At 40.3% G+C, this 21721-nt stretch overlaps 1 protein-coding gene across 1 annotated transcript; it reads left to right on the top strand.

Annotated features, from left to right (window-relative positions):
• The first annotated feature begins 1019 nt into the window (after positions 1 to 1019).
• LOC144631296 (carboxy-terminal kinesin 2-like) lies at positions 1020 to 17590 on the top strand. Its single transcript, XM_078489705.1, has 13 exons — positions 1020 to 1173; positions 1669 to 1741; positions 3838 to 3984; positions 4755 to 5028; positions 8084 to 8274; positions 8857 to 9105; positions 9620 to 9913; positions 10457 to 10741; positions 11481 to 11657; positions 12825 to 12963; positions 14402 to 14615; positions 15871 to 15946; positions 17111 to 17590. The coding sequence occupies exons 2-13, from the start codon at positions 1718 to 1720 to the stop codon at positions 17156 to 17158; spliced, it is 2118 nt and encodes a 705-aa protein (XP_078345831.1). The 5' UTR covers positions 1020 to 1173; positions 1669 to 1717; the 3' UTR covers positions 17159 to 17590.
• The last annotated feature ends 4131 nt before the right edge of the window (positions 17591 to 21721 follow it).

Genomic DNA, 21721 nt, shown 5'->3' with positions numbered 1-21721 from the left:
AACTTTTTTCTGCCTAGCTGAAGGCAAGAGGATATATATTCTCTTGAAAAAGGTTTTTTTTCATGGCTTCGCATTTACAAAGCAAAAATTTAAAATATCTTCAAACACAGTGGCTAGTGGCGGAGTTCTTTCAAATTTATAAAGACGAAGTTATTTTTGATGCGATAGTCCAAATTTTGGAGTGGTTGTTTGTTATTGTATGGTGTTTGTTTTAGAATAAATCGTGTGACATACAGTCTCATATGATAATAATGATCCAAAAACTATTGCCTCTAGAATTTAATACTTGTAAATCTATTATTAAACGACAACTTGTTTAATTCAGTCAAGATTCTGATTAGTATAGGGCTGTCCACTATCGTAACTTTTCTTATATTTCGAGCAACTTTTTCCCTTTCAAGCAACTTTTTGCATTCTGAGCAATTTCAAGATCGAAGATCTCCGAAAATTGTCCGAGTGTTGTTCGAAGGCCGTGCGCGTGAACGATTTCGAACACTTAACAAACGTTTCCGAAGATTAGCGAAGTATACCGAAGATTTCCGAGGAAAATCCAAAGGTGTTTTAACTTTCGGATGGGCTTATCAGCAAAATGACGTCATCGAAAATTGCATGAAATTCTTAAAAGAATCTTACTTTCAAAGGAAAAATTAGTATATATTTGGAGAAATTTTCTTAGAAAAGAATAACGCTTTTTATTTTATGGAGCAACATTCGAGCATTTTTTATTAATAAAAAGCAACTTTTTGATTTTTTGGGAGCAACTTTCGAGCAATTGTTTGAGAAATTTTGGGCGTCTATTTGGGAAGTTTCGAGCAACTTGCATGTCGACAGCCCTAATTCTGATAAAAGAACTTTAATTTCATTTTATTTAGCTTTCTCCAGGTTTTTCTTTCCTTCTTTCTTTCTTTCTTTCTTTCTTTCTTTCTTTCTTTCTTTCTTCTAACCCGTTTGCACCCACAATTCCTTGCGCAGTTTGCGGGAAGTTCAAATTTCTAAACAACCAATCATATGAACGGATAGTTCGTTTATCGTTCCACAGCGAGTTGCAGCGACAGAAGTAACGTTTATTCATCTCTGCGATTTTCGATCGCCTTAACTTTTAGTTTTATAAGTTTTCTTTAGCCGTATTATTAGTTTATTACGATTGATTTCTGGATTCCTACCTTCGCTTTGGTAAGTATTTTTACTTGAAGTTCTTGTAGCGCGCTCACGAGCCGCCATGTTGGTTGTTGTCTGAACGCTTTGGAGACAGATCCCAGCGTCTTGAAAGCATTTAGTCGCTACCACGTTACGGCTTTTATCAAATTATAACCTTGGTTTCATTGTCCTGTATGTGATTTACAAACTCTTGGTAAATTTCAAAGTATATTCCATTCCCAATCTTCAAAAATTGGTTCCAACTGTTTAGCATGTAAGATTGACTCGTGAGTTTACTGTCATAAACAGCATTTGTCCACAAAAGCAAATGATATAGAAAGCAGTTGAAAAAGGAAATGAATGTATTCAATTTGGACTACTGCTTCGAGTGACCTGGTATTCTGCAGTTACATAATGTTATTTATAAACTCGAGCTTAAATTTTTTAAGTTGTAAAGTGAGTAAGCTTGCTAACTTAGCTACTTGACCGATCGCGAGTAACTTGAAATTTTTTTCTCTGTATTTTCTTTAGACATTGTTTTTTATATATGTGCTAAATCCAAGACTAGAAACAGTAAAAAATGGATGCTACAGAAGTACAAGTTGTAAGTATCATACATGTGCATGAAACTTTGACAAATACTACATAATTTTGTTCATAAACTTAGCCTGTGAGCAGGCTATGCAGTGGGATATACGTCACCCTGCAAACAGAGCCCTTTCTTTTCCACCGATATACTTGAGAAGAAAGGGCTCTGCAAGAATCACGTCAAATCTTTGTTGAGCATGCGCAAGGCTTACATGTCAAGCTTGCACGCAATCCCGCGCAAGGACCACCTAATCTTAGCATGCGCGCACAAGAGCGTGAACAAAGTGTTTGTTTTGCAAATTTTTTTCTTCAAAAAGCATCTGAATTCCTTCCGGAAAAAATATGTCAAGCACTGCTTGAGGTCTTATTAGTGACTTTAAAGGAGAAGTTCACTCCAGAATGGCCATTAGTTTTCTTTACACCAATAAAAAGTTTATACAAAGATATGTTATTCACCAAAATTTTAGTCTCCAACGTGCACTATAACTTTACGAAATCTTTCCCAGAACTCGACAACTGAACGCCGCCATCTTGGAGCTGGTAATGTATGCGTGACGTCAAAGAGCTCAGCCTGAAGTTTGGTTGGAAAATTTAAATACTCGAAACTCCTTGCTTCTTCGTAGTGGCTTTTGTTTGTCGAAATGCCTGTTTGTGCATCTCCTTTTTGCTCAAAAAACAAGGAGTTTTGACTATAAAAATTTTCACGCCAAACTTCAGGCTGAGCTCTTTGACGTCACGCATACATTACCAGCTCCAAGATGGCGGCGTTCAGTTGTCGAGTTTTGGGAAAGATTTCGTATGGTTATAGCAACCGTTGGAAGCTGAAATTTTGGTGAATAACATATCTTTGTGTAAACTTTTTATTGGCGTAAAGAAAATAAATGGCCATTCTGGAGTGAACTTCTCCTTTAAGGTAGAGATGTGCAATTTTAATTGGAAATGTCTTCTTGGTTTGCAAAAACTCAGAGATCTTAAATGATCCACAAGCTGCACGCGCGCACAAACTGCAGCAGATGGCGAGAGCAATCGTCAGCTCTAGTGCTCTCAAGAGCGTACCTTGGGCTCCATCTTAACTGTCAGTTTTTCCAAAAAAAATTAATGCCTGCACAGCAAAAACCAGTTTTATCCAGACTGACTAGACCAAACTTTGGGGCTGCAGCGACTTCAAAGAAATGACAAGATTTATGCAGGGGCCTCTTTCTACTTCCCAAATCTCAACCGCAGGGTGGATATAAATGTAAGGTGATAAAAAAATCGGCAAGCGGAGCACTGTTTGAGTTCCTGATTTCTTTTCGCCAGCTCTGCTTGCTGATTTTTTGCCCTATATTCCACAAAAGAGCCTGCAAAGCCCAACTGCAAGAGTATGAATGCCTTTCACGAAATAAAAACTTTGATGTGTAGAAAATAACAAGCCTGATGCAATCAAAAGAGAAAGTTTGGGAGAAATACTGAAAAGTTTTTGTAAGCCTGAGCTGAAGGCAAGCGTTTTCAAACTCTCCCATCCTTTCTTGAGTGTTATCATTATGCTGTGAAAGCAGGATTCTTTTCATTTATAAAACAACTCTCCAAGTTAGGACCATTTAAGTCGCCATGGCGACTAAAACTTTGGAGCTGGCAGCTAAATTCAAACCGACATCGCCAGCCTGGCGACTAAAATCGAGAAGAAGGATTGAAATGCAGGAGCTTAATTTTAAATTTTTCACTGGCGACCAAACTTGAGCAGTCAGTGGCCAAATGGCTGCTTAGGAAAAAAACTAAACTTGGAGGGTTGCAAAACAATGCCAACAGTATAACATAATTAATTATAACCTACAAGGAGCTCATGTTTGGGTCATACAAGCAAGTGGCAAAGCAGTGAGAAGGCAATTATTTGCATGACCACAAAGCTGTGATCTTAGAAAAATTACAGGGTGCCCAAAGGCTTGTACGTAAGACATCTTGGGTGCCCATGGTAGCAAAGTTATACAAGTCACCCAAAGACAAAAGTTAGTCACCTGTGGCATCCGGGCACTGCTATAGCACAGCTCTAGACCAATCAGAGCACATGTTATACTGTACATACAACACTGCTGTCTAATCATGTAATATATTTTCTAATTTTTTTTTCTTTAGCGTTCCCCATTATCAACACAAGATCAGAATATCATGGCCAGTAAGCAAATGGCAAAACCCCAATTTGTCAGTAAACTTAGGCCACCGTCAGCCATCAAGAGGCCTCGTGAACAGGCATTTACCAATGCTGCACCCCCCAACTGTGAGGTTTGTATGCGAGATTAAGATTGAAGGGAATCTTTTCCATTGATTAAAGTAAAGTTAACAACTTTATTTTGGGAACTTTGACCTGAAAATTTGAATATAGATGACTGAGAATATAACTCAACAGATCAAGTTCCGTGTAGTATTATGTAGTATTAGTAGCAACTTCTGGGACGAATATCATAGGCTCAGTAACTTTTCATTGAAGTGATGTTGCCATCAACAGGCACTTGTTCACCAGACTGTTCTCAAATGAAGCAAAAGCCTCAAGAGATGTCTATTTCTTAGACACAAGAGTGTGACTTGAAATCTTATTCCCTCTTTGGCCATGTTGGGGACTGCTCATATAAATGTCATGTAATCATTTCCATAGATCCTAAGTTCCTCTCAAAGAAATCATAGAGCATCAGTCAGTGTTCTCCACCTCACATGTAGTGGTACTAAACAAATCATGGGTGGATGGAGGAGGGCCCTGCCTCTTAGGCTGCCATGGCATGAGGTTGTGCACGCACTGCTGCAACCTTCTTGGATCTTCTCCTGCAAATGCCCTGTATGGCAATCAAATACAATAATTTTTATTTCAAAGAGCTTATCTTGGTTCCTTTAGCATTTAGCTAGTCCTGAGTGTTTCTACTCAATCCCTCTGAGTCGATGCTGGTCCATCCTAAGGTTAACCCCAGTATTAAATTTGTAGGTACCCATTTATTCACCTGGGTGAGGAGAAGCACTGTAAAAGTAAAGTTTTAGTTTTTTAAAATATCCTTTCATTACAGCCACCACCTAAAATGAAGAAATCAACATCCCAAACTTCTTTGAAGTCTGCACCTCAAGCCAAAACCGGAACAACTAGGTCAGCTGTCTCCTCGACTTTAAGACGCCAAACTTCAGCGAGTACTATGAGACGAGGTGCGGCTTTAACACAGGCGCGACCAGCACCAGTGTCTGCTACTACCAAGAGACAAACTATAGCTTCTAGACCACCAACAACAGCAAATAAAAATGCCAGTTCAAAGGCGCCTGCTTCTGATGCATTGTTGGGTCCAAAAGGTGAGTACTTGGGCCTAACCAAACACTTTGATGAAGAAAGCAATAAATACCTTATTTCGCGACACTTAAATTTCACGATTTGGCAAGAATTTTGTATTATGAATCACTTTAATTTCGCGTTTTTGAGTAAGACACAATTTATACTTCCTTGGCAATATTATTTAAAACATGCCTTTGAATAAAATAAAACAACAATAACATCAAACGTAACAAAAACGCAAGGGCAGAGACTAAATCTCGGCAATAGCAACAACAGAGTAGTTCTCGGAATGTCTACATGCAGGTCATGCTTGTACGTGCATGAGTAATTGTTCTAAAGCGACCCTTTAGTGGTATTAAACAGTTACTTATTCTTTCATGATTATTGACATATGTAAGTCACTTAATTTTCACGTCATGTTATGTTCGCGTCACTTATTGTTCGCGCCACTTTACTTTCGCGATTTTTTCAGAAGCGCGAAATTCGCGAAATTAACGTGTCGCGAAAATTTCATGTAATAAGGTATTCTTTTCCCATGAGGGATCTTTAATTAAAGGAACAGTGTCACACATTTCAGCCAAATTTAGACATTTTTTTACTACGTAAGAAAATGGCCACCAAATTGAGTGAAACATTAATATAACTGCTAAAAACAGTGAAGGAACATTTCAATTACACAGCAAATACAAAAGAAGGTACGGATTGACAGAACAAATTGAAGATTTTAACAAATTGGGATATGGGTTTTTGAAAAACTGTAAGGCTCGTTTGCTTATTATAACACCCAGGAGATATATTTATTTGTAATGAAGATATGGTTTTGCCATTTGGATCCATATTAATTTCTTCAAACATTCAACAAGTTTCATAGCTAGTATACATGTATATTTGACAAATAACGGAGGCTTTCGTTATACAATTTAGAATAAAAATCAGCGAAAATAAATGACGTTTCGATGAATCGCGGTTCATCATTATCAAATTCTAAAAATCTCATCAGAATCTGACTTTTTTAGAATTTGATAATGATGAACCGTGATTCATCGAAACGTCATTTATTTTCGCTGATTTTTATTCTAAATATTTGACAAAACGTTTAAAAATTCTTTAAAGGGGGTATGGTCTCCCATGTACCTCAATTTTTCTGATCCAAGGGCATTTTGCCTTCAACATGTCATGTTTGTGGGATCACTTCTCTAGTCTAAAGGGACTGAAAACATTGAGAAATCTATAACCTTAGTAAAAAAGACCTTTCCATGCATCTCAATTAATTCCTCACTGGAGAGAAAATTCCGTACTGATGATGAAGCTCTGCAGAGATTTGTGAAGTGTCTCGGATTGGTTGTTACTTTCGCATGAAAAATCAGAACAACAACAACCATGAAGAAACACTACATGGATGTCTGTAGAGTGACGTCATCTACATGGAATTTTTCAGGTTGTATCTCAGGGTGCTGTCCTTTTGTCTGAACTGGCTGGCCGGACCATGAAATGGGCCTTTTTTCACGAGATTTTCACACAAATCCACCATAACAAAAAAGAAATAATTGCACAATGATCAACCATAGGGAAAGTCAGGAAAAAATTCTGAGCAATTAGAGAATGTATAATATTTATGTGTTGACTGATTTGACAGGACAAATCTGATTAACATCCAAATTCTGTTCTCGAATATGTCTGGCCGGACAGTTCTGACAAATGGAAAGCTCCTTTAGACAGAGAGAAGATTTGAGCCTGAATAAAAATGTCAGTTGCAGGCTTAAACAAAACACCAGGGTTGGTATGCGTCTTGAAATCCCTTGAAAACCCTTGAATTTCACGAGGCCTTGGTCCTTGAAAGTCCTTGATTTTTTTATTGAACGTCAAAAGGCTTCAAGGCAATAAGAAGACCGCCAAAATAAGCAATTTTTTTAGTTCTTCAGCAAGCACATCAAGGGCACAACAGACTGGAAATCGTTGATTTGGGGTAAATTTCATGAAAAAAAAGTCCTTGAAATTTCCAAGAAGGGTCCTGGAAAGGCCTTCAGGGGCGTATCTAGCCTATAGGCCCGTATGCCCGGGCCTACAAATTTTTTTTAACCCGCTCGTATTTTTAAAATGTACAGGTTGAAGTTCTTTCAAGATGATATAGAAAGCAGTATGCATTAAAATAGTCGCCACTACCCTTTCGCGATTGATCAAGTCTCTAGCAAGTAGAAACTTGGGAGACTTCTAGAGTATAGTCAAGTAATAGGTAGAATTTTCTTGGCTGCATGGCACCTGTACTTTAAAACATAGAAAAGTATAAAGTGGAGGGGGTCAGGGAAGCGGGAGACCGGGAGAAAAGGTACATTCGTGTTCGTGAAAAACTCTCCATGTACGCACGCTCGCTGCCGCACCTGTGATCACATTTCTCTTGGAACCATGTTTCAGGGTTCCAAATTCTCCATTGTCATCAAGGATGTTTTCACTTGCGAAACAACAGCCTAAGAGTATGGCATTTCTTGTCGCTGTTTTCTGCAATTTACATCGGCGAAACTGGTCGCACACTACGGCAACGCTTCGTTGAGCACCTCCGAAGCATGTCGGGGTTTCCTATCGTAGAGCATTTTTATACATATGGCCACACTATTGAAGACGCACAAGTCCGTGGCATTATTATCTGTATTGCGTGGCGCGAGCAAGTTTTTCAACGAAACAGCAACTTGCCTTCCACTGATGAATGACAAACCCTAAGGCGGAACGATATCATGTAAAATTGGCACTTTATACTCGAACACAAGAACTTTATTTTACCAAGTGTTAGGTATGTGTCGTTTAGTATTAAAGACACGTTTATATATTTAGCAATAAGTGAAAATTGCCGGCCCGTTCTCGATAACGAAATGCCAAAATTTAGGTGCTGCCGAATTGCACTGTTGAGGGCCTTTATCAGAAGCATACCCGGGAAACCACACCCTGCCCCCTCCCCATGTAGCGGTTAGGCCTACAACTCTCCAGAAAGCCGCCTACGCCCCTGGCCTTGAAAAGTCCTTTGTGTACGAACCCTGAATCACGACGCACGCTAATGCTATTCCTGTTTTTCTTTTTCGTCAGGAAAGAAAAGACCCGCTTGGGACTACAAAGGAAGGTTGGAAGACATGGAGGAGCTAATGTTTAAATCGAAAACTTACATGGAGGACATGACAAAAACAATCGGTGATAATCAGGGAAGGATAGGCTTTCTGGAATCTTTGAACAAACAACTTGAGGGCACAGTGCAAGTAAAACATCAACAAACTGAAGAGGTTAGCAATTCTTTTCCCTCCTTTCTCTTTTTTCAATCAGTAAATGTGTGAGCAAGAGGTATATCGCAATTATTTTCTTTAAACACGCTTTGCCGGTCATCATTTAGAAATACCATTTTTATTGCTGATGGATGGTAACATTTTATTTCCCGGGTAATTATAAGCGTTATCCTTATTTGCCGTTTGTTTGTCATTAAAACTTGAAACTTTCTTGTCAGTTGAGAGGTAGAAAATCATTTTCTTTTTTAAAAAGTTAAAACATTGGATGCAGAACAACGTTCGATCGATCAATCGTACACACGGTTTTTTTTCCTCTGCCTTCCTTCTTTTCTTTCTTTCTTCCTTCCTCCCTACCTTCCTTGCTTTCTTGCTTTTTTACCCCGTTTCTTTCTTTCTCTCTCTTTCGCTCTTTCTTTTCAATGTGAGGCGCTTATGAACAAAAGCACGTTTAAAGAGGGGCGGGGAGTGCTTATTTACTTATTGGAGGGAGGGTACTGAAACGAACTATAACCTAACGGTACTTGTAACGTACATTCATGCAGTACTCAGTTTTGTCCTTGTTATAATGCCATCTCTTCTTAGGCCACAGCCAAGATTCAGGATCTCCAGACTAAACTCACAAACACAGAGGAAGAAGTGAGATCCCTTCAACTCAAACACGAGTTTGAGCTGGAAGTTGAAAAACGAGCCAAGAAATGTCTGCAACAGGAGAAAGACTCGCTTGAAAATGAACTTAATATCTCCAAACAAGAGGTCATGGCCTTGAAATCCACTGTGGCTAAAATGACAGCAGATTCGCTGGGCATTACCACAGAACTACAGGCTACAAAGGTCGGTCTAGTACTAGTTTTGCTGATTTTTTTTTTGTTTGTTTTTTCTTTTTGTAGCTTTCTTCATTATGTTATCCCAATCTACTCCGTGTCTACTTTGTTTGTGCCTTTCTGTAGTTCTCTTCAATTTTTTTTCCTCGGCATTTGTTTGTTACACCACTTGCCCTGACTAAAAACAGTCACTTCTCATCGCTTTGCGCGTTCAATTCATCTCCCGCGAAAAACTCCTTCGACAAAAAATGCCATACTGATGACGCAACACTACACAGGTACGTGCAGTGTTTCTATTGGATGTTGATTGGTTTAAAATTTTCACGTGCAAGTAACAACCAATCAGATACACTACAGATCTCTGTAGTGCCACGTCATCAGTGCGGAATGCTTAGGGTACTCAAATTTTGTTCAGATGCTTCCTCGCAAAGCAAATGAGTCCGCTCAGAAATAGCAGTGTATTACTCTGTTGATGGCGCACAACCTGAAAATTCAAATTATCATTTTCGACGTCTTTTCAAAAGGTTAATCTTGAAAAAACGCTCAACGAAAGTCAACAAAAAAGCGACACTATTGCAAAACTCGAAGAGGCGATACGAGGTCTTCAAGTTAACGTGGCCGGTCTGGAATCCAAACTGCGCTCCGAAGAAACAATCCGGCGTGAGCTTCATAACACCATTCAGGAGCTGAAAGGCAACATCCGGGTCTTCTGTCGCGTACGGCCCATGCTGACGTCAGAAGAGGATCAGCGGTCATGCATGTTTTCATTTGGGCAGGACGAGAGGGAACTGGTACTGGAACCAACGTCGCCAAATGAGGTAAGGGTTTTAAACATCAAGCCAGTTTTAAATTTTCCGCTCTTTAAGTCTATTCCTGCTAGTAACGCTGTATCACACATTTAAATTTCGCGATTCCTGTCACATTACCGTTTGCAACCAACATCTGACACGGGAAAAACTGCTGATCTCAATAACGTAAATGCCGGTTAAAAGCCCTGGGCTAAAACAACTTCGTGAGGGGCTTTGGGTTAGCCTGCGAATACAGCCGCCTCTCGTCACTCCCGCTACGAGAGCGATGAGGGGCGGCTGTATTCGCTTTCTAGTGGGCTTATAACTTGGGGAGCTTTTATATACTTTAGGGTGGGGGGGGGGGGGGACTTTTAGGGCATAAAAAAGACCTGTTTGGAAATGCTAATCGGGATGGGCGGAAGGCTGGGAGGAGCATTTTAGTTGGCCTTTAATCGGCATTTTACGGTAATCTTACAAATAACTATTTTAGTATTAAAAACTCGGTAGTTTACTTCTTCGACTTGTTTGTACAGGAAGTATCCACTTTTGAGCTTTGATTGTTATCATCCACAGAGTATTTGCGGAACCAGAAAAGCTGCACCTAAACACGAATTCTCCTTCGACAAAGTGTTCAACCCGTCTTCAAGTCAACAGGATGTTTTCGGTGAAATTTCGCAATTGATTCAATCAGCTCTGGACGGCTACAATGTCTGTATATTTGCTTACGGACAGACAGGCTCGGGAAAAACCTACACCATGGAAGGAAACACGGCGGACCACGATCAACAAGGAATGATTCCTCGGGCCATGGAGCAAGTGTTCCGAACGTCCCAGGACCTCAAGGAGAAGGGCTGGCAGGTGAGCTTCGATTTAGTACCAGCAGGTTGTTGTGCTACTGCTTTAGAGCTTCTAAGGCCAGAAAAGCCAGCTGGGCAAGCTTGTTTATTAGCCGGCTTAGTGTTTTCTTAGCTACATCCCTGCGAGCTCAAAGTATGTGAGTAAAACGCTAGCACAAGGATTAGAACGAAAAAGAGAAAGCCTTTTCGCCCGTAGCCTACCCTCCCCCCTCCCCTTAGGAAGGCCTGATACTCAGGTTATTTCGCCCGCCGCTATCCGTGCGTTTTTCCGGAAATAGAGAGCCTGATAGAGGCCATGGGCGGGTTGTTCGAAAACCGATAAACACTACGGACCGTATTTACTCGAATAAGCACCCCGGCGCTTATTTAAATTTGGACACCAGAAAGAATCTAATGCGTGAAAAAATTTAGAGACAATGTATGGACGACTAACTTGCGTAAACGTGTCCGCAAGTCGTTCATACATTGTTTCTAAGGCTAAGATTTCCAGTGAAGCGTTATTTTTTACGTGCGTGAAAAAAATTGGAGACAATGTATGAACGACTTGCTTACACGTTAACGCAAGTCGTTCATACATTGTCTCTAAATTTTTTCACGCACGTAAAAAGTGACGCGTCACAGGAAATCCACCTAAAAAATTTTCAGGTGGATTAAGGTCGGCTGTCGACCCTGTTCTTTCCTTCAACCACTTCTTTTCTAGATTTATCGGGTAATCTTACATGTACTTTTTCTCCTGTTAGTACGCCATTGAAGCCAGCTTCCTGGAAATTTACAACGAAACTATCAAGGACCTTCTGGGTTCTGGAGATGCTAATACAAAGCACGACATAAAACTTGTCAATCCCAGCAGCACAAGCGGGGCGTGCGAAGTTACTGTCACGAACGTGAAGACCGTGACTGTCACGTCAGAAAGACAGGTTAGTGCCTCAGTGTCACACTGTTCCTCTTTAGAACATGCTGTGTGACCAACAATAGAAGAAAATAGCGCGATGTTGTGTGATATTGTGTGACTTGCGAAGCAAAACGTTGTGTGACCAGAGGCAGCGGAACCGTTAAGAAGCCCAAAATTTGACAGGCAGCCTATAGGGGCAGACCATTTAATTTTTGAGGGGGGAGGAGCTTCGGGCAATTACGAAAAAAAATATTCTTGCACAAGAAAAGTAGGAGAAAAAAATCGTTCACAAGAAATCACGAAAAAAAAAATCAAGCAAGCCCCACCCGCCAAAGATGGATGCTGCAAAAAACTCTCACAGAGGGTCATGTTAATAATGAAAATTCTTGCTAAATACCAATGCCGAAAAAAAAAATCGTACTCAGAAAAATTACCCAACCCTTCCCCCCGCCTCCACCAAAAAAAATTAAATGGTCCGTCACTTAGGACGGTTGTTTCTAAGGAACGTTGTCTGACAGTCTTGTGTCACACAACTTTCTCGGAAAGTGCGACTAGCGTCGCCCGGTGAGGGGGACGAAGTACGAAAAGGTGCTTAAGGGTTGTGCGAAACATAACACAAGAGACATTGTGTGACGTACCTTGACACGACACCAAAAAATAAAACCATTAAGGTCATTGCCCCGAAATAAAACTGAACATAGGTTTTCAACCAAATTTTGTCTACTTGTTGATTACCTTAAACGTAAATTTTCAAATAAAAAGTGGGGTCCCCATATTCGTTTAGGAACAGGAATACCTTGTATTAACCTCATAATTCCTTAATAATTCCCTTACAAGTACTGGCAAAGTACACATTTCTATTGACAATTTAGTTTTTAAACATGGGAATTGATCTGTTTTCGTTTGACAGAAAGAACTTGATCGCTACACCCAAAATCTGAGAAAAAATTGATAGGTCACCATACCCGTTAACGAGAAAGAGACGATTTATTTTTCTCACTCATTTCGCAAAAAAAACGCCATTTGTTTATGTGGGCGCGCAAAACGCGAAAATTCTGCGCAGTAAAAATGTGCAATGCAATACAGGGCAATGACCTTAAAATCATTAAACCGACCAAAGAAAGTACTGGTAAGGGAAAGTAGAAAATGTGTCGCATGTTAGTAAGAGTAGTGTCTGTGTTTTAATTTCCAGGTGTACAGTCTGTTGGAGAAGGCGACTCAGAACAGAGCTGTGGCCGCCACTCAGTGCAATGAACGATCCTCACGAAGTCACAGCGTCTTTAGGTTGAAACTTGTCGGAGAAAATCTTCTTACCGGTGAAAAGTGCCAAGGTACAGAACCCATCGAGTATTTCCTCAAAAATAAAGTAAATGATACGGAAAATGACTTATATTTTGAAATATTAGAGCTAATTTTATCGTGTGAAGCTCGCATCTTGGGGGTTTGGCCTTTTTTATTGTGATGTAATGTATATGAAATAATTCATATATGAACTGCGGATGGATATGAGTGATAATGATCATCGCAGGTTTCTGCAATGGAATAGGCATGACGGGCTCGGGATCGCCGTGACCTCCGCGATCCGGTGCGTGCCCTACCAGTGGCTTTGAGCCACCCAATGCTCAATTCCAATGCTTAAATTGGAATTTCACTGCGATGATCATTTTCACTTTCATCCATCCGCAGTTCATTTGAATTTTTCATCATTCATCATTTCCTCCTCTCACGGGTAATTGAACTCACATTACTCGCTCCCAATGTGTGGCTTCATGCTCACTTGGTAGGCATCGACCGGTTCGCGGGGTCACGGGTTCGAATCTCGTTGGCCCTAATTTTTTTCAGGCTTCTTTTCCATCTTATTGGATTTCACTGCGATGATCATTTATCACTTTCTTATTTATTGTGTAGTCCATCAAAATAGGAACCAACTCAATGATTTTGCGAATTTCAGTTTTCGCTACAGTCTCGTTCCAGGGACCGTGGATCCTTTTGGTCAGGAAAAGGGGGTTCTGAATACGTGATTGTTCCATTTGATCTGAAACATTCCATACTGATGACGCAGCTCTGTGAAGTGTCTCTGATTGGTTGATGCTCGGTTTTGAATTTTCGCGCGCAAGCAGTCACCAATCAGAGGTGTGTACTCGTACGAGTGCAACGCAAACTAGCTTACCGTAAAGTAATGCCTTTAATCCCAACTCGGGTTCTGTAGCATGACGCGGCTAGGAGTATTTCTACTCCCCCTGAATGGAACGCTAGTCCATCGCAGTTTACTCCCCAGCATTCTACCAAGTTTCTCCAGCAATTCGCTGGTACCCATTTATTCACCTGGGTGGAGAAAGGAACTGTGAGAGTAAAGTGTCTTGTCCAAGAACACAACGCACTGACCCGTAATCGTAAATTCAGGGTTGCCACGGTCAGGGGAAAGTCAAGGGAAAACAAAAAAATTTCAAGGTCAGGGAATTTTGCGAAAAGTCAGGGAAAATCTTAGTTCTTGAAAAGTCATGGAATTTTGTTTTCATGCGTTCAAAATCCGTGAAAGGCGTAAAGAGATAAAAAATCAATAGAAGAATATAGATGGTCTACAGAAGAAGCTGAAGCAAATGAAAAGAGGATTTGGCTTATTTTATTATTCGCCTAATGCAAGGTCAGTGAAAAGTCAGGGAACTTTTTGGGTTCTAATGAGTGGCAACCCTGTAATTGGTTGAGATTTTGCGGTCAAACGAAGAGTGAATTTTTAAAGCTCACACCTTCTTTAACGTATTCTTGCAGGGACTCTGAACCTTATTGACTTGGCGGGCTCTGAGCGCCTCAGTCAGTCTTGTTCCACTGGGGAACGACTCCGAGAAACGAAGAACATCAATAAGAGCTTGAGTAACTTGGGAAATGTTATCATGGCTCTGGCCAACAAAGAGCAGCACATTCCGTACAGGAACTCTAAACTTACCTTCCTGTTACAAAACTCGCTCGGAGGAAATAGTAAGAGGTGAGATTTTGGTGCAAATAGAGCGGTTTTTACTTGAGTGTCGAAAGTAATAGGCCTTATCACGGTTTTCGCCGTCATTTTTACGAGTAGGCAAAGCGTGTAGAAATTACAGTGTTTGTATGGGAATCCGACGGCAAATATTCTCTACAGAAATTGAACTCTGGACAATTTTCAATTGCAAAGGTAAGATACTAGGCAAAAGTTTTTATTCGCCGAGTTTGAAGGATGTAGCTGGGCTTGAAAGCGTTCAGTGGCGTTTTTAACTTCCCATACATATGTCTATATTTTTTTCCGCATGATTGACGCGGTTCGCGGGAAAAATTATAGACAAATGTATGGAAAAATAAAAAATGTAACTGAACGCTTTCTAGCCCAGCGACAACCTTCAAACTTGGCGAATAAAACTTTTTCCAAGCATCTTAACTTTACAATTCATAAGTTGTCCAGAATTCAATTTTTGTAGAAGATATTTGCCGTCGGATTCCCATACAAACACTGTAATTTCTAGCCGCTTTGCCTACTCGTCAAGATGGCGTCGAAAACCGTGATAAGGCCTATTTGCATCTGCTTTGGTTTTGCATTACTTCGCTTGGTGATTGGTTTAAGAAACTCGCGCCACTTTTTCATCCAATCAGAAGTAAAACCAAAACCAATCGCGGCTCGCTCGCACACGTTTTCCCGCGCTTCCCAACGTGTACGTGTATTTACCTTGAGATTGATTGGTTCATTTGATTGTCTGTGTCCTTTGTGATTGGCCAGAGTGATAACTTTGGTTTTGGTTTTACGACACTCAATCGAAAACTGCTTTACTCTCGTTTGCTTTGGTTTTGCATTACCACGCTTAGTGATTGGTTTAAAAATCTCGCGCCACTTTCTCAACCAATCAAAAGTAAAACCATAACCAATCGTGACTCACTCACGCACGTTTTCCCGCGCTTCGTGCCGGCTTCATGTGTTTGCTTCGAATTTTGATTGGTTCACTGGGTTGTCTGTGTCTTTTGTGATTGGCCAGCGTAATTACTTTGCTTTTGGTTTTACGACACTAAGCACAGTTCGACCAATCTAGAAACTCACTCAAGGAATTGTTTATGTTTGAGACACCACCACGAAAATCAAAATGATAATTCAGCACTAAAAAAATATAATCTTCTTTCGTGACTCCTATTTCTAAAAGTAAGCTAGAAGGTTTTTGAAGAGACCAGTTATGTCTAGGGTTCACTGTTCTTTTCTTGATCTAGTTTTCCTTTATCTACAGCCTTATGTTTGTAAATATCTCACCAAAGGAGGAATCTCTTCAGGAAACACTTTGTTCCCTGCGATTTGCAACCAAGGTGAGAAGTGATATTGTAACTCAAGAAAAGTCCCCGCATTTTATTTTAATATTTTCCAATCTAAACATAGACTTTGAAAGAAATTAAATCGACTCTCTCTCTCTCGTTATTTGGCGTTGACAACAGCTATAAATAAACCGTAATCACCGATAAGGAAGGAAAGGGTGTTCTTCATTTTAATTTTTTGGTTTGGGAAGCCCTTTAATAGCTCGTGAAACTTATGCTACGAATGTAACCAATCAGAGTGAATGCTTGGTGTTCGCAGTCAATCAGTGACGCCAAACTTAAATCAATCAAAATTTGGCTTACGCGACTTTTCCCGCGCTTTTCACTGGTCACGTGTCTTAGCTTTCAGTTGTGATTGGTTTAATGCACTTTTCCAGCTGTCATAGTAATTGGCTCAGGCTGTAAATGCGTTTGGGAAAAAACAGGATTTCGCATTTTTTTGGTCTAAACTGTCCTGAAATAAGTGGTAGACAACTTCACCCATGAAAACATTGTCTTTTAACGTTAACGGAAAATACCGTAGAATTCCGGTTATAAGCCCTAGGCTAATACAACTTCGTAAGGGGTTTTGGGTGGGCTTATAAACGGAGGGGCTTATATCCGGGAGGGCTTATAAGCGGAATGAAAAAAACGTTTCAAAACGAGCCACGGGAGTGTTGATGACAATACGTTTTTAAGTTAAAAACACATAATAAAGCAACATTCAGCCCTATTCAGTACTGTCATCTGGTAGAGGGGGGCTTATATCCGGGGGAGCTTATAACCGGATGTATTTTTTTGTTTCCAGGATGATGGGCCTATAACCGGGGGGGGCTTATAAGCGGGGGGGCTTATAACCGGAATTCTACGGTATAACCTTTATTTGGGATAGAAATCAGACTTGGGCTATAAATATCGATTTTTTTGAAGGCGCGCTGAAACCACTTGAAAACGTTGACTAACGCTTTTAAATTTGCAATCCTTTTCCTTCCGTGCCATCCGCAGCCATAGCAACTGTTAATTAAAATGGACCATTATTTTTAGGTTTCCTACGACACAAATATAATTTTGGGTTGTTCAAAATCTGTTAAAATACGTGACATAGTCCCTTTACTATTCCTGTCTGTTTCAATAATTTAAAATGGACATAAATAATAACTAAACCTTATTTTTTTCTAGGTTAACCAATGTAACATTGGAACCGCCCAGAAAAAAGTTCTCAAGTAACTCACAGAACCCAGAGGAAAGACGCTGTACTCTCAAACGCGTGGATCACTTTTAGAAACATGTGCAATCTTTTTTTTTTTTTTTAATCACGAGAAAAAAAAGATTTATAAAATTGCTAATTAAATAGCTAGTGTAAATAGAACTTTTTAGTTTTCCAGTAGGTTCAAGAGTTAATTTTAATTTCAAGCATAATGCGACTGGCTGCTGCGACAAAAAAAGCTGCAGTTTTTTTTTTCTTCGTTGCGAAGAACGGTTTTTCAAGCCGAGTGTTGTGGTTTCCTGCAGATAGGGAAAACTACGTATGATTCATATCATGAATTAGTGTTGACATGATTATGAATTTGATTGATAACAACACGGACAGCAATATAAAGCTTGCCGTTGGAAACTGTGTAATGAAAAGAATATTAAACAGTTTTAATCTTGTAAAAATGATTGTAATGATTTTATATCAAACTGAGGACATAATCACTGTAAACTCGTTACTTCTACAGTGGGACCCCGCCTAATTATCAGCCCTATAATATTACCTGCTCGTTATTACAGGAACCGCTTTTGGACGGAATAAAAACTCAGTAAATTTCTTATTTGAAACCCCTCCAACCGACCACTCGTTAAACGACCATCTTTTAGAATTCCCAAACTTTTGTATTTTCTTTATAAATTTGTGATTACGACCAACTGAAATTCTGATGAGATAAGTCACAATAGCACATAAAATATGTGTTCCGTTACAAGAAATTGCGTCCGTACTGCGAATGGAAGTCAATGGGGAGTCAGCACTATATTCTTCATTTATAAAAGGATACATACAAATTATTTTCATGAACAAAGCCTCCCCGTTAATTCGACGAAATTTTCATGGCCCGTTGGCGTGGTTGTCGTTTATTAACGGGTTTCCACTGTGAGAATTTGCTCACTTCCCCCCTGTTCCCTAACCCCTCTCCTCCTTTTGGGAATAAAATTAAAAAAACTTTAAACCCCGCATGAACAATGTTTTTAGTACAAGGACAAAACGTGGCTGTCTTTTTGTGCCCTTGGCTGTGTTAGGTTCGAAAGGTATTGTGGTAAAATCCACAGCCGCCATCTTTTTCTTAATGGTGGATTGTAATCTAGCTAACGGTCACTTCTGAAGATGTATGTTGAAGCATACAAAACGTTAAGTGTCTGAAATCCAATTTTTTTCCGACATGCGTTGTCTTGTCATGTTTTTCGCCGCAGTGTGTTTTTTATTTTTTTTCACTTACCATTGGTCAACGGTCATTCCAACAGGTCTATTCCTATACAACACCCATAATTTGTGGGAATAAAATTTGACGACAAAAAGAGTTGGGTAAGTTGTAAACACATGCCCGATAAGAGAGAGTTTGGAATTCAATTTAGCAATCCCCATTCCTGTACTGCTGTAGGATATCCCCGTTCGATCCCCCTATCAGTGTTGGCTTTACAATCTTGTAGCCTGCGAATACAGCCACCTCTCATTCGCTCCCGCTACCTACGTGCGAAACGCGACCAAGTAGCGGGAGCGAATGAGAGGCGGCTGCATTCTCAGGCCAACAATCTTGTGTGAAAGGTCAGTTTTCGCTCAACATTGAATAAGGAAGGGGAAGGATAAAAGGGCAAAACATCCCAAGAATTTTGTCAGGGGTTGTAGATTTGAAATAGCGAAGCGCGCGAGGTCTAAAAATAGAATGCAAATGACTATACCCCCACGAGGCTCAGCGTGTTCTGAGAGAGAGGGATCTCAAAAGTTAGGAACACTGGCTGTTTTAATATCCGCCATTCCGATTTGTTTGTCTGAGTTATGACGTCCCCGCGCTTCGCTTCGAGGAAGTGGAAAGGCTTTCGATGTCTATAATATCTTGTTGGAGCCAGTTCCGCTGACTTTTACTCCCCCTCCACTAAAGAATAGAAAAGAAACTCACCATCTCTCGCGCGGGAGCCTGGGAACGAGGTTGTGTACACAGCCGTGGGCAGTGTGCCGTACGAACTCGTGTCTCCTTCACTTGGAAACAAGAGGAATTCTGGTAACGAAATGTAAGTTCTTGAACAATTTTTTGCTTTCATGGTAATGGTAGTTCATGTTGTTTTTCATCTTCGTGAACACAGATTGCCTATAGCGGTGTCTGGTGTGCTGAGGTTTTTAAGGGATCTTAATTTTGAGTTGCTCTTTTTGTCGGCTAGAGTCAAATTTGGCATTCTTTTCCTGTTTTCTCCACCGGAACATCGCTGCAACCGCGTGCGTTCGCATGCGTCCCACCAGGCAATCACGCGCGTACAACACGTGGCAACAATTCAAGCACGTGCACGCATGTCTCTAGACTTGCCCCAAGTCGCTCGTTTTTTCTTTGTATCTATAGTTACTTGAATAAAATCGTTTTGAAATCGAGCGCAAAAGACCACAGTGTACTTGAGTAAAATGGCATTTGAGATCTCGCGCGGGATTGTGTGAAAGTGCGCGGGAAGGAAAACAAAGTGGGCTATCGAGGAACAGCTCGTTCCGCCACGAACCTCCGCCATTTTGATTTTCATGCCCGCGTGCGCCCTCCGTTTCCGTATCCAGCGGTCTCCCGCGAATCACACGAGCGACTTGGAGCAAGTCTAGCATGTCTCTACCACGTAAGTTTATTCTTTTTTCCATTCCTCTATAACAGGAGCAAGAAATCGATTTGTTAGCCGGGGTTGTTCGCATGCAGTTAGGGAGCCTGCATTGACATATGGCTCACACGCTAGCTCGTGTGGCAACTAATATGCCTCAGTCTTAGGCTGTTTCTCCCGGAACGAAGCATACCTAGAAAGCTGTACACAAAGACACGTGCTCACTTTTCCAACGTCCAATCATCTCACGCGCGAGGCGAGGCGAGGCGAGGCGAGGCGAGGCGAGGCGAGGCGGGCGGAGGGTTTCCAGCGAGGCTTTCAAGTCTTGCGTGTCCAAATGTCTCTTGCGATTGACTTGGCTGTGCCAGTTTGTCCTCTGTGTGTCGTTTGGAATGCTGGTCTGTAGAGGGAGTTTGTTAAAGTGACACTGTCACTTGGATTTTTCTGTTTTTCAGTAAAAAATACTCAAATTGGCGAAGTACTCTCGCTCGTACACGAAATGCGCCTTGAAAATTAAGATAAAGATATATATGACTAAATTTGTTGTTGAAGGATAAGGGGAGACGTTGTAAGGTTTAGCTGTTTTTCCAGGCCACAAGGGCAGAACTTGAAAAAGTCAGTCTATCTATTTCAAGTTGAGATCAAAGTTCCTGATGGCATCACAAAAATATCACTTGTTTAGAGCAGTTTTCAATTGAGTGTCGTAAAACCAAAACCAAAGTAATTACTCTAGCCAATCACAAAAGACACAGACAATCGAGTGAACCAATCAAAACTCGAAGCAAATTACATGTAGTTGGCACGAAGCGCGGGAAAACGTGCGCGAGCGAGTCACAATTGGTTTTGGTTTTACTCCTGATTGGCCGAGAAAGTGGCGCGAAATTTTTTAACCAATAACTAAGCAAACGCAAATTACTTTCGACACTCAATTGAAAACCGCTCTATAGCTTCAGTACATTGGCATAGTAATTTTTAACAAAACTGGACCACTATTTGTAGGTTTCCAATGGTGCAAATACCTCTTAAGGCTCTTGAACTTGCGAAGCCGTGACTGTGTCCCTTTAACCAAGGCATGCATGATTGCATGAAATAACCGCTTTGGAAGACTCCGTAAACATGAAATACGAAATATAAATGGGAAAGAAAAGTGTTCTATTTCTTATTATTTGGTTCTTCTTATAAAAAAATGTTTTATCGTGGTTAGATCTTAATCTCAGAACCCCAGTTTAATATTTATAAGTTTTTAATTTTTTTCTCTCGGCTAAAAAGCAGAACTGAATTGAAAGAATACTATTGTACTGAATGAAGTCTCATTGTTTTTGTTTTTTTCGTTTTCTTTTCCTTTTAGCATCTCCAACGGTTAAGACAAACAAAAATATTCGGCCAGCCAAGCGAATAATCAACTAAAAATTAAACAGATTAAAGCTGAAAAGTCAACGAGAAATGAAGAATTAAAGCTTATTAATTCAACAGCCATAGAGCTTGATTATTGAAGCATCGGATTGTAAGGCTAAAGAAGTGACAGATTTAAATTGCGTGTTATTACACAATTTATGTAAATATAAAACGGAGGGAATATAGAAATTTCTCAGTAGTTCCGACTGAGCATTTTGTCAATGATATCTTGCGCTTACAATAGAATGCCATTGTGATCTATGGCTCGGCCGACTCATTATCAGTACAGCTATGCATTTGTGTCCACGAAAAGTCGACTTCTTGTTCGTGATATTAAAATTATTTTGTCGTAATTCCACTCTAAAGGACCCAAGTTGGAAATTTTAATCGGAGATTTGGCTTATCTGAAAGTCTTGACACGGCGAAACGGCAACAGACTTGTGGTCAGTAAGGAAATTATCAAGAACTGATTATCAACTACCCACCAGTGAATACCCCTGTATTTGACAAACAGCATTCCTGAGTTAGATTTGGGCTGCTAGTGATTATTTTACTGATTAAAAATCACTT

Source organism: Oculina patagonica, chromosome 12, assembly GCF_052425735.1.
Source record: "Oculina patagonica isolate OP01 chromosome 12, crgOcupat, whole genome shotgun sequence".
NCBI classification, from domain to species: domain Eukaryota; kingdom Metazoa; phylum Cnidaria; class Anthozoa; order Scleractinia; family Oculinidae; genus Oculina; species Oculina patagonica.
This window is presented reverse-complemented; position numbering and strand designations above follow the sequence as displayed.